Source organism: Tribolium madens, unplaced genomic scaffold (genome assembly GCF_015345945.1).
Source record: "Tribolium madens isolate multiple individuals breed KSU strain unplaced genomic scaffold, Tmad_KSU_1.1 Scaffold_97;HRSCAF=244;Tcas5.2_LG3a, whole genome shotgun sequence".
Lineage (NCBI taxonomy): Eukaryota > Metazoa > Arthropoda > Insecta > Coleoptera > Tenebrionidae > Tribolium > Tribolium madens.
This window is the reverse complement of record NW_025401069.1, coordinates 8,955,459-8,968,867: the sequence shown is the minus strand read 5'-3', so window position 1 is coordinate 8,968,867 and position 13,409 is coordinate 8,955,459. Positions and strand designations below refer to the sequence as shown.

Below are 13,409 nucleotides of genomic sequence, written 5' to 3'. Positions count from 1 at the left end.
GAATTAAAATAAATACAAAATTAGTAGAAATTGTCATTGAATAGTTTTAAAATATTACAAAGTGAATCGTAAAACATTGTGATCTTTTAAGAACTTTCCAAATCAAATTCATTTTTGTCGCAAACTTGAGCAATGTTATTGTTGCTTTGACTTGTAGCTAACTCGACAGTTGTTAATAGAACTACGAGCACCCGAAAATTGTCACCGGTGGTTCCCCGGTTAACCTTTCACGTACGCTTCTGTTAGTCGTGTTAAAACATTGATAATTACAATTTCCATCCTCGGCGGTACAAGACTAGAATTTTGACATTTTCCTTAACAAGGGCGCAATGCTTTAAGATTTCCGACAGCTTTGGGACCTTCTGTCTCAGTAAATGATCCAACCGAGTTTGCTGTAACATAGCTGCGAGGAATAATGCTACAATAGTTGTAACCGACCGGTATTTATTCAATAAGAACGAAAGGCCTTAAGGCAGGATGCGTATACCTTTTATAAAAAATCCATTACGTTGAGACTTTGTAACAGCAAGGTAGTAAAGAGATTTTTCGTTACTTATTTAACGGATTTTTTATTAACTTATTCTCTTCTATTGAAACGCTGACAGCAAACTTAACATTTGAATTGATTAAAATAAAGAATAGCGTGAAGGAAGGAAATGAAGTGACGGAAGTGTTTCAGAATTTTTTTCGGTGATTGGTGCTCCGCACTGCCTCAATAAATATGTCATCAATGCCGAGAAAATGTTGAATTGAACATTCGACAAAGGCGTAAGCTCCAATAAGTAATTTCAAATTTTCTCCTTGTTCTGTCGATATTGAGCTATTATTGTCGACACGAGCTTCAATATCGGTACCTGCAATAAACACAATTAGTGTACTTTTTGTTTAAGTTTCCGTTATTAAAGAACTTGGGATACCTATCAAGATAATAGGAACAAGAGGGGCACATTTACGAACTTCCAAACACCACTTCTTATACACATTCTTAAAAGTCGATTTTACCCTAACCGAGTAACAAAGCAGAATACAATCAGCCTGAAAGTCATTCATTTATCATCAGCACGTTTTTCCCGATTCGTACCTCATCATAAGCCCGTCTTCGCAAAATTTCGTAGTCGTCGTCACATTCAGTATCGACAAAATGCACCATCCAGCGCACTCGATCCACTATAATGCTTTGGACGTTGTTTTCAAACCTAAGTTAATAAATTAGAAGAGACGCTAAAATGTGATAAAAAGCAAATACCTTTTTACACCCAAGTCGTGAATTCCGGTGTATTTAAGCAAAAGCTCTGTTTTGTTGCTTAGATGGTCTCCCACCGCCACAAAAGTTAAATATCGCGACATGAGGAAACGTTAATTGGACAAAACGCTAAAATATTACACCTTAACTTCCGCTCATTTTAGGTGCAGAGAGATAAAACTTTATAGGATGTTGCAAAATGGGTCACACCTCGTTACTCATCAAATTGAACAAGATGCCACTGCGATTCCAATTGAACAATAGAGTTGATAACTTCACTCGTTATCTCAGTTTGTCACCTCTAGAAAGTTATTAAATTTAGAGTAATTTCAGAAATTTAAACAGAAGCAGGTTCTGAGCAGTTAAAGTTAAATTTTGTTTAATTCTCGATAATTATTTCTAATTTTTCATACAGGATTTTCAAACTAAAAACTTCTGTCGTAAAGAAAAGACCAATATTGAACTTTTATAACTGATTAGTTACTATTGTAGTTACGCAGTCAGATTTCACAAGATAAACGTAATTACTAATAAATAACATAAAAGTTAGCACCTTATGAATTTAACATAAAAACATAACATAACATAAAGATCCTCATTTCATTGTTTATTTAGAGGCCCTCCTATTAAAAAACACTTTAACAAAAAGTTTGTACTTAATAGGTGTAGTTTCATCGAGGAAAATGGCTTTTGCTTATATTTTTTAATATCTACTTAGACGCTTTAGGTCCCATTTAGGCAACGATTTAATTTCAGTAAAATATTATCGCGATTTTAGAATTGTTACACAATTGAAACACAAATAGGTACAAATTATTATTGTTGTTATCTGTCGCGCATGTTAATAATACTACTCACATGTAACTACATATGGAAAGTCATAATAGTTTAGTAGGCAAACCCACAAAGGCTCGTATTAGTAAAGATTAGTTAGAACATGGAAAAAGTGTTTAAAAAATTTAGCCATTTAAAGTAAAGATTCCAAACCCACAAATAACATTAAAGAGAGTTAAAATTTGGGATACATAACTTCCTTGTTTCTTCTCCTAATAGCCTGTAGCAAAATAGAGTCAAAGTGCAATTATAACTTATAACTTCGAAATTTTTATAGGTAGAATTTTTTTAACATTTTTTCCATGTTTATGGCATTTTTCTCTGGGGTACAAGTTCTAGCGCACCCATTTTGTAAAATCAGAATCAACTGAGAATATTTTGGTGTTAATTTGTTCAACTTATAATTGACTAAAAAAGAATGTTAAAACTAGTTAAAATTAAGGTTTTAACTGAAATCGGGTTTCTACAGTAAAATTTTCCTATACAACCTACTCATGGTATGCGCATGTTCTAAAAGAAATTATTTCTTAAACATCTTTTAAATTTCCTCTTGCATATTGTCTCAAATTGTTCTAAAATGTTGAGTATTTCCTCTTTAGTGTGTTTTTATAATTTGAGTTTTAATAGCTTTATAAAAATATTGTAAATAAATAATATTTTTCATTGACAAATACAGAGAATTTACACACAAAGTTTCTCTATACACTGAAAGAGTAATTATTGTAGCAAATCTAAAACAGTTTGACTGCAACAATAAAATTTAATTTAATTATTGTAACAATGTTTGTAATTGTGTGGTTGTCGGGTTGTTGCTAGCCATGTGATAGGACATTTCGCTGGTCTTTGCTGATCACCAGAAAATGCCTGCATGGATTAAATTTTTATCTTTTGTGGTTTAGCTCTGCTAGTTAAAGATACACTTCTAACATAATTTTAGTTTTGAAAAAACAAATATGCTTTGGAAATTTTCAAAAAAACTACATATGTTAAAAATATTTTTTGTTTACATATTGTAATTACATTTTATTTCATAGTTTTTATTTGAATTACTTTGAGTCAAAATATCTCATGTGAGAGCAATTTCAGTTGCTGCTTATTATTGAAGTCGTGCTATTGCCTCACCACCAAATCAAAAGCATTTGAAATTAAAAATAAATCTGTAGGTGTATAAACATCGATTTTATGCAAATAAACAATTATTATTAATTTGACGTGTCACAGGTCACAGCTGCTTCTGATATTATGACAAATCAGAAGGACCGTACTTTTTATTTCTTGATTTGCATAATGGGGCAATGTTTGTGTATGTTTTGTATAATTTTCGCTAAATATTCATACCTGCCGTCTTGTGCAAGCACTCCTAAAAAAGCGGTTTGATCTTAAAATCCGGTGTAAATATGCAAGACGGCATGCCATCAACTATAAATTATGCATACAAATTTATTTACGAGTCTTTTGAAAGCGTACCTATTCAAATGCTTTTACACGGCAAAAGGCAAATTTACCATATTTGATAAGCGAGTTTGTGATGACGTTCTTTTAAACGGCCAGGTGTAAAGTCTAAACGTTATTATCGAAAATTTGCATAATGTGCGAGGGTTTGTTATTCAGCGAAGATGGTCCAGTAATGCATCATAACTAAATAAATAATCTCGTTAATCTCACAATCACCAGTCCTCTTGTCGAAAACAGACGTTGTTTATATATACTTTATCTTTCAAATATAACTGATGGAAATGCCATTATAACTACCCCCGTGATGGCATCGTCCTCGCTTGATTGATTACTGACACAAGTTTTTAAACCTTGATCGATGCGAATTCTCATTATGTTTAACAGAACTCATTGTGATGGACGGTTTGGTATGACACAGATATTAGTTTCATGAAACGAAAAAAACGCACTTTTTCAGCCGCCCACCCCCAAGGATTAAAGTTTGTGCCAAGTTTTAAACAATGGTTTAATCTCACTCTTAAAACGAAATCAAGAAAAAAATTTATACCTTATCCAAGGCGCCTGTATAGGACTGAAATGTTTATTTATAACCGAAAGATAAAGTAAAAACTTTAGTGACAAAGATTAATAGTCGAAATAAATTAATGTTTATTGATTTTATTTAAATTGTATTTGTAAATAAATGGCATTTTGATAATTTGAAATTATCGGTTTGAAGTTATTAATAAAAAAATAAAAATAAAATGTTGTTTTAAAAAAATAACTGTGTTTTTATGGGTAAATAACTATGTTTTGCTCTTTCTTGGAAATATATTTTTCAAAATTAATATTATGAGTTATAAATTTGCATTAAAATTCCACCGGAAATTGTCTGTCCAATCTTGTACATTATTCAAATATGTACCTGCTCGTAAGTAGTTAAAAAATCAATAAGCCGACACTCTGTTTTGCATTTAAAAACGTACGACGTGAAACCTTTCAAAAAATACAGAAAAATAGGTAAAAAGCACAATTTGTTTGAAATCATTTAACAAAAATAGAATTATTATAACATTGGGGTTAATTTCCGCTTTTCTGAACGTAGTCTAAATCTACGTAGTCTTCGCATACCTTCATCAAAATTAGTCAAAATGTTGAAATGTTAGTTTGCTACGTATAAAATAATAATTTGAAATGTATACCTATACTTATCTGTATACTTGCATGAACGCTGGTTTTACGTTTTTATGTTGGATCTCTGGTTGTTGCGTTCGGCTTTACCAACATCACTAAAAAAATAGTTACACAATTCCACGAGGCAAATTCCATGCCTGGTTAAATATTAACTGAACCAAAATATGAGTTGTTTGTTTAAATAATGGTTTGGTGTTATGTGGAAAATGATTTTTTTTGTTTGCCTGTTTGAATTGTGATTTCTAAAATCAGCAAATAAAACGTGGTATCTTGATATTAATCGTAATATTGTTTTTGTAGTATCAAACTTGTAATATAATTAATGGTAGACCACAAAGGGGAAGATCATCAAAAGGCTTTCAGATTTGTTAAGCAAAATGTAATTTGTTTATTTTTTATGAGGCTATTAAATGCGTCTACGAGATTTATTTTTTCTTATCTTTCGCAGTTTACAATTGAAGTTTTTGTAAAATGTTCACGTCTCCGCTTGCAATAAATTTTCAAGATTGGTACAGAATAACATAACAACCCATTTAAAACCCCAACCTTGACTTTCCCAAGCAATTTACTTTCTTTTGGAATATTTCAGTGTCCCAAATTGATGTATTATTAATATAAAAACTTTTGAAGCTTTTTTAATAAAACTAATCAAATTCATTGAGTTCTGAAACTTTATTGCGAAGATTTTTCATTGAGTTCAAAGTTATCTGACAAGATATTTTAAAGGGGTCTTCCTCAAATAAACATCCTCGACGCTTTATTCATTTTTGGTGATCCCAATCTGTTTGTTTGACCCCGACTCGGCCTTTTTGCCCGGGCATCTCATTCTTTACGAACCTCTATTGCATCGAAGGTGATGAAGTCAAGCCGATAAATTTATGTTATGGTCGAGGCGTTTTCATGTTTTTTTTTTAAAGAAAATCCATTCCGGCGATTTAATTCTCTTCTTGGCGAGGTAGTTGTTATTTATAGTTTGTCAATATTAAAATAAATTGATTTTCGTTGTAATTACTTGGGGAATGGGCGATTCTTTGAGAATATCGACTTTGGAAATGACTTTTTTGTGTTCAAGCGATCGCCTTAGAGTTTTTAATTAGGGCTTTCCACGTTATATAATTCTCCGCGCGGACGTTTTCGCTGGTACCATTATTTTTCTTATTAGGTTTCATACTGGATCCAGCAATTAATAATGGAAATGCCATGTTATTAAACATCATTATGACAGGAATCTCTTTATTACGCCGCCGATATCGGCGGTGCCACGGGCGTCACAACTTTTGCTGACGCTAATGAATTACAAGGAAATGATACAAACTTTCTTTTTCTCCTCCGACAGCAATATACCCTGACTGGCGTCGCAAATTCAGGTTGCTACATCGGTTCCTGCTCTCCTAAAAATTCGCGAATAATGTTGGGACTGCAATCAAATAGCATTGCTAATAAATTCCCAAATGTAGGCGAAAGACATAATCTATTCGAATAAAGAGTTCGTCGACTTCGAAAAGCTACTTTCGGGTCACTATACTTTACGAGAGCGAGCTTTCCGAAGCTTTTTAATGGACTGAATTTGGGTTTGGTGGAAGTTGTGCATGGACTACCATTATAATAAAAATGACAGCAGCATGGCTAAATTGTCTTCCAGTTTGGGGGTTTGAATATGCGGAAACCACATGCTTAACCCTCATCATCTCCTTAACGAGATGGGAGATTATTGCCTATAAATAAGCAAGGAGCGCTACCTCTAACGAGCAAGAACAGCGGCTTAACGGTTTATTAATGTACTTATGCAAATCTTAGGTGGAGGTCAATAAGAACAACTTCAGAAACTTTCAGTTTTAAAGTCATAAAGCTTTTGCAAGACTTTATTTTCATAATTGATGGTATGATAATAAAATATTTTGAAATGATTTCTCTATGTGTGGAGCATTAATTTTTATATTTTAACGGTATGATGTGTACTTAATAAAAAATTGTTTATTTTACTTAGTTTTTTCAATATTGAACTGAACATCTTAAATATCATAAAAACATCAAAAATAAACAGAACTACAAATATTTTTTCGCTTATTTTTCTTATAATATTAAGCCGAAAGGTTACCAACATAACAAGTCGCAAATAAGACACAATTTTCATATGTTTAAAATAATTTTTATGTTCTAAAAAAACAATTACGTTTGAAATGTAAGAATAGTGACATTGTTATCTCCACAAACACACCTGTTTTGTAAAAATGTATTGTTAAAAGAAAGTACAAAATATAACTAGAAGAAACTTGATGCACTTTTTTATAAAAAAGTTAGTTTGTTAGTTAGTTTTTTTATTTAAAAGTAGGTTTATAACCTACACTTCCTGAAGGTATGTGCGTAGATGATAAATATGAAATTCATTACAGCTAGATATAATTTGATGTTGTCTTATTTTATTATTACCTATACTAATATTTTGTTTAAAGCAATATTTTTCTAATAAGAAAGGGAGGGTTATTTTTTTAATACGATTGGCTTGCAAATCTCCACAAATAGCTGTATCAATAAAAAAATGTACACAAAGGTAGTGACAACTTTAGACTATTTTCCCACATAGTGATTAAAACCATTGAGTTATACAAGTCAATAGTCAATACAAATTTCTTCATTTTTCTTCTATTATACGGAGTGAATATAAAGTATGGGACCAAGCGGTTTTTTGTAAACCATTTGCATCCAGAAAATAATAATTAATATAAATTAAAGTAATATAAAAAAATGTGTTTCTATTTTAAGAACGAAATTTTGTTTTATTTTAGAATTATTATTATTTTTTTAATTAAATATAAAGTAGATAGTTGTAATCTTTAAATTATAACCTTCATGAGAAAAATGGTTTTATAGTGGGTTGCCATTTTAAAAAATAAAAAAATTGTAGAACTCAAAAAATTTTGAAGAATTTTATTCTTGATAAAACATCACATTTTTATAATACCTTATCATTTATTAATTAATTTTTCACAAAACGTTTGGTTTCATACTTTTTATTCCCCTGGTATTCATTAGTCCGTTTAATCACTTTTTATTGTTTTTCTGAATAAGTATTGTTCTTTTATTTGGAACCACCTCTCTGTCTACTAGTACGAGTACGAGATGCCAAATCCATATTATACGCTGGATGATCCAAAAAAGAATCTTCTCAAATGTTGATAAAGATCTGAATCATTTGGTGATATTGTGTACAAAAAAGTTGTTGCCACTTTTTTGTATAAAAGATTTTTGTTATCATCAACTCTCTAAATTAGCGAGTTAATTTGCCCCTGAAAAAATAGTTCTCGTAATAAACCTCGGATGGTAACGTTTACCCATTACATTGAAGTTTTGAGGGGTATAATAGGTTTTGAAAATTTTAACAATAATCGTGAATAAAAATTTCAAAGAACTGTATAAATGCTAAAACTTTTTATGATATCGACTTGTGAGTTCGTAAATATTATTTCACATTATTGAACTTGAAAAGAACAGCTTTACTTTGAAGTTTCTCTTGGCATCTAGAGCGTAATTTTTTGTCAGCAATAGACAATTTCATAATAGGCGAACCTGTTCTTGAGCTATCTGTTAAAATCTCGTTATGTTATGACAATGATACTGTCACAAAAGCAATGGAGACCTAGTATAAATTCATTGGCTTCCAATACAATGTAAGGCAGACGTCTACAAAGTAAATTTTGCAATGCTAATCTGGAGAAGACGCCCATTGTCGTTTCCCATCTAACCGACAAGCGCTTCATTGAAAAGTTGAAAATTGCATTCGATGTGCACGTTTAAAGTTCCAATAACTTTTTCTAATCACACTTTTAATCAATTGAATTTGTGACCGAGGCGCCCTTCAAACAAAAGTTCAAAAACTCCGCCAATTTTTATCGTGGAAGTTCCCCAAAGTCGTTTTAGAGCTCTCGAAGGTGATAAAGCGAGTTCGGCAATCAACTGTTTATATTCGTTTAGCACTAACAAGGTCCAAGGTGGGCACGTAATAGAATAATTATTTGAAAGCGTCAAAACTTAAAGGGCCAAGCCAAATTCATCTAACGTCCCAATTTAACGAGCGATTCTAGGGCTTGTTGCTCGAACAAACTTAGTTGGAGCTAACCAACCATCAAAGACATGAAAATTGAGGAAAACTCACACTGCGGTGTGATCAGGAATAAATTAATGAGCGTTTGCTTAAAGAAGAGGTGAATTCTTTGTATGGCCAAAAACATGGGATAATTATTACACGGCGACCTAAATTCTTGAAAGTAATTTGTTACCTTGGTTTCTTGATTAATCTCAGTAGAGAGCGATTACTAAACAAAGCAATTACTAACTTCATTTAGAATTAAGTTTTAATGAAAGCAAATTACTTTCTTGTCAATTAATAGAGCCGCATGGAAGCGACATCGACAGTGAATATACCATAGAAATATAAACAAAAACTTGCTTTTCTTTCACCTCTTTTTCAATTTTTAATTGCTTTACCTTTTCATACTTGGCTATCTTTAAAAAACAATTGTGAAAATTTTGTGGGGTTTCAGTCGAAGGTTTCAGCATCGTGACAACATCGAGACCTGGTTTTTCACTGGAAATGTCATTCCCAACGTTAATAAACATTTCAGCTCTTTGTTAGAGTTAAATTGAATTTTTCTATAGCTCGCAACTCTCCGAAAAAACGGACTTCTTATTTCGGAGTCATTATACGTGCTCGAATAGACTCTAAATGATGAGAATAAATAAAGAAATTAATTTTTATGAAATTAGATTACTATTGTGGACTTAAGTACTAAATGGAATTTAATGGCACGTAATTGATGCGCTTTTCACAAAGAATAAAAATCCCTCATCAAAAGAGATTATTTCCAAAGTTCCAAGAACAGAATTTCTAATAAGTCGCAGAGTGTAAACTGACGCGGCACACACCAACTCCTGTTTTCACTGTCACCCTCGCGAAAGGAAAAACGCTAAGCCCAATTTTCACAATGCTACAATAAAATTTTCGTCGCTTAAATTCTGACACTTGTTCTCGCCAGAAACATTCCAATTCAATCTACACCTTCATATAAAAACACTTATTCTTATCCAAATGCTTTCCACAGTCCTGCATTTATTCTTCGCACTTTACAATGTTTATATGCGCACATTTGTATCAGCCACGTTATCATAACACAATATTCACAGCAGTGACAGTTCAATCCTTGTAATCTCCTCTCGCACATCGTAAGCTGACGTTGAAGAATGGAAAGTTTAAACAAGATGCATGAAAGTGCATCTAAAATGGGTGTTAGTTGGGATGCCACTCTGGAGATTGATGCCACTGACACATTTTCGCAAACCGAAAACCAGGAAAGAGAATAGAAATACGAATTTCTTTCACTTGTATTAAAATGTATAGCACATTGTAAACAATAAATAAGAGACAAGGCCCCATGTGGCTTTGAATATGATAAATGTTTAGTCTTTATATCCAGAGGAGAACTTTAACAGTATCTACTCCAAAATAGAAGAGCAAATAGCGAGTTGTTTACACTTTTGGTAATATCCTACAGGTGTATAGAATTTATGTAAATGTGGGATATGTAAATTATGTAATTTGTAGATGTTTCTTATATTTCATTCTCTTTTTACGACGCAGATTTTTCTCCAACTAAACCTGCTGGATAAAATCAAACAAATTAGAATTTTAAATCACGCTTGAAGTTTTACCAGGCAGCAGTTTAATGAAACTCTTTGTGTCGATGGAATTTATCATAGAAAAAGAAAGCTAAAAAGTGCTTTCTGTTTTTGTTAAATTAGAGCTTTTCTTTAGCCACAAATAACGGATAACGCATACTACTCTTTTTTTAATTATTACTGAACGTTTCTTTTTCCCTTAGAAAATTTTTCACTAATTTTTTGTTTCTGTGCAAGACAAATCCGGCAGTTTTCTTCTCTCTAAAACAAGACTAATTTTGTGAAATTTTTGGGAGTAATCTTAGCATTTTGGCGTATACATCATGACACCCTAAACGATTTATCATAGGCGCTTTGGCTTACTAGCATAGCCGCACTATTGACACGTAATTTATATTATTTAATGCAAATAGCAGGAAAGTAATTGCTCCCAAGAGGCGTTTTATGTGTGTTTTGACGTTGTTTTATGACTATCATTATAGTAATTTCGAACAAAGCTCAAATGTGATTTGGCTTTTCAATTAATGTTGACCTTGTAATTAAGGCACTTTTTTCTCCTCATTAATTACTCAAGATATCGAGTACCTATTACTAAAATAAAAAGGTTTTTTACGTTTAAATAATTAGGGTAATCGGTTAAGCTCCGATTGAATTAATTGACGGTTGAAAGGTCAGAGTCGCATAAAATTCCGCTTTACTGGTTTGTTTGTGCGATATATTCCGATTTTTTGATTTATTGTCTATCGTCCAGAGTACATACAAAATACGGTCCTTATCCAAACAAAGCGATGGAACTTGTAGAAAATCAAAGCTCGTTTGATCAGGCAACCTTTATGAATTCCAAATAATTCAATTATGCCGGAAAATCAATGATATTAAAAATAAAACATAAGCGGAGCTTTTTTGACGGTATCATCCCGAACTGAAAATTACTCGACCTCCTTGAGTGCTGTGCTAACAAAACCGTCGTCGGTCTCCTCGAGTGCTTAATGCAAGACCAACCACAAACGCAAACACTGATCTAATTATGAATATGGATAACCTATGACGATGTTGAAGCGTCATTTTTTACCTCCTTTCTGCATTATAAAATTAAACAATGTGCAATAAAAAACGCCACTTGACTGAGCCCAGTTTACTGAGCTGAAATGGTTTATGTAAATACGTTTCGCGCATATAAATGGGATTTAATCTGCATGTAACAAATATGAGTTTGCAAAGCGTTTGCTGCATCCACGATATTAACATTCAAAAAGTTATTTCGGTGATGTATACAACACATGATACAGCTGCACCGAAAGTAAATTATTTGCGAGCTTAAAAGCACTTAATTGAAAAAATCAACTGTCGGACTTTCTTTACTATGTAAACACTTTATGTTGTTATGTATGCATGCAAAAATTGTACAGGGGGATGAAAGTTTCAGGATTAACGTAACTATGGTTATACACTTGGGCTTGATGTTGTTTGTGTTCCTCTTCACTCGCAAATCTAGTCGTTCTAAGCTACATCTTACACTTAACTTAATCGATTTATAAAGAAAAACACTTGAAACACACACACTGAAAGTGACAGTTTGCACATGCGAAACTTTCTCACATATCTCGTAACTTGAAATTCTTGCAAGAAACTCTTCGATAACCAATCGAAAAAATAGGATGTAACGTGCGTTCTACTGCCAAGTTGTCTATGTTTGTAATAAAGTAACGTAATCGCAACTTGTTTATAAAAAGCTCCTGTCGAAAGAAATGTTTCATATTTCGAGAACGATTCGCTTGCGTCAACTTTCATTACAGTTCGCCACACGCCACTCAAGTAAACATCTTTAAAATTGAATATGTGTCAAGTCCAACATTTGTCTCATTGTCACACATATACCTGATGCGTACATGTCGTTTATTGCTGAATTTTTGCGAGATAAAACACGTGACAACTTTTTTAAGCTCTCTCACATAAATTCGCCTCAAGGCTGAAGGAGTAGACTTATCTCAACAACAATGTTTGATAAATATTGATTTCAGAAAAGAGGGAAACGTGTGGTCCATGATTATCTCTAAAATTGCACCAACAAGTCGATGCCTACATTTTCAATTTACGACTTTACAATTTCACACATCGTCAAATATCAATTTTATAACAAGTCGTTTAGCATTCAATTTTTGCTACCAGCATGTTCTTGTTTTTTGTCTGCACATAGACTTGGAAAAGTTAAGGTAAACAATCTCATACGGATTTTCACAAATTAAATTTCGAGTAATGATGTTCGATCATTTACTAAGACAGATGGGGCTGAATTGAAGTGTAAACTTAGTTAAGATATTTGCATCAGATGTGTGCAACAGCTGGACGATTCTTTTGAAAAAATAAACGAATTTCCTTTCATTTATTTCTGTGTATTTTGAATCCTGACTAATCCTAAAAAATACGTTTTCAGAACACAATCCGCATTGAAAAACATCACATATTAAAATCAAACAAATTTTATACAGATGTATCAGAAATACGTTTGTTAATTTTAACACGTGAAAGAACTCATTAAGTAAAACAACTTTTCTATATAACATTTTGCAAAATTCTTATTATTTGCTTTTATTGCTTTCCCCCATAATTTTGTGTAAACGAGCCTTTTAATGTCAATAAATAATTACAACAATGCAGTTGTTTTAATGTAGTTCCGTTTCTATCACAACGAAAATAATTCGAAATTTTTAATTTGATACCCATAGGCGGGTATAGGTTTTGATATGTTAATTTTAAATCAAATTTGAAAACTTTTAATGAAAAATTACAAATTGAAAAAATGTATTATTTATCGAGATGTATTACATGTTAAAATTAACTTCTGATATATCCTTTATATTTCACATCTGACTGGTAACTGGGGTTTGAAATAAATATATTTTAATATATTTTGTTGATATTTTATGTGTAACGAAACGTTTCATAACTTTCGAGGTAACATTTCCTATATTTTGTTGAAAATGCCAAAGTTTAATTAGTTGTAAGCCAGTTTAATATTTAGATATTTTTG

The 13,409-nt window shown here is 32.0% G+C and overlaps 1 protein-coding gene across 2 annotated transcripts; it reads right to left on the bottom strand.

Annotated features, from left to right (window-relative positions):
• Positions 1-567: 567 nt before the first annotated feature.
• LOC123014297 (ras-like GTP-binding protein RhoL) lies at positions 568-1,535 on the bottom strand. 2 transcript variants are annotated; one of them, XM_044413345.1, is made up of 5 exons: positions 1,425-1,502; positions 1,247-1,372; positions 1,082-1,196; positions 918-1,035; positions 568-854 (listed from the first exon to the last, which is right to left on the bottom strand). In XM_044413345.1, exons 2-5 carry the CDS (start codon positions 1,345-1,347, stop codon positions 676-678), a joined length of 513 nt encoding a protein of 170 aa, XP_044269280.1. In that variant the 5' UTR covers positions 1,348-1,372; positions 1,425-1,502; the 3' UTR covers positions 568-675. The 2 variants fall into 2 exon arrangements, with proteins under 2 accessions (XP_044269280.1, XP_044269279.1); XM_044413344.1 differs by having other exon boundaries at positions 1,247-1,535.
• Positions 1,536-13,409: the final 11,874 nt, after the last annotated feature.

Coding starts and splice junctions, on each gene's coding strand:
- LOC123014297 (XM_044413344.1), bottom strand. CDS start 1,347: ATGTCGCGATATTTAACTTTTGTGGCGGTGGGAGACCATCTAAGCAAC. Junction 1,197..1,246: donor CACGACTTGGGTGTAAAAAG/GTATTTGCTTTT, acceptor TTATTAACTTAG/GTTTGAAAACAACGTCCAAA. Junction 1,036..1,081: donor GAAGACGGGCTTATGATGAG/GTACGAATCGGG, acceptor AATGACTTTCAG/GCTGATTGTATTCTGCTTTG.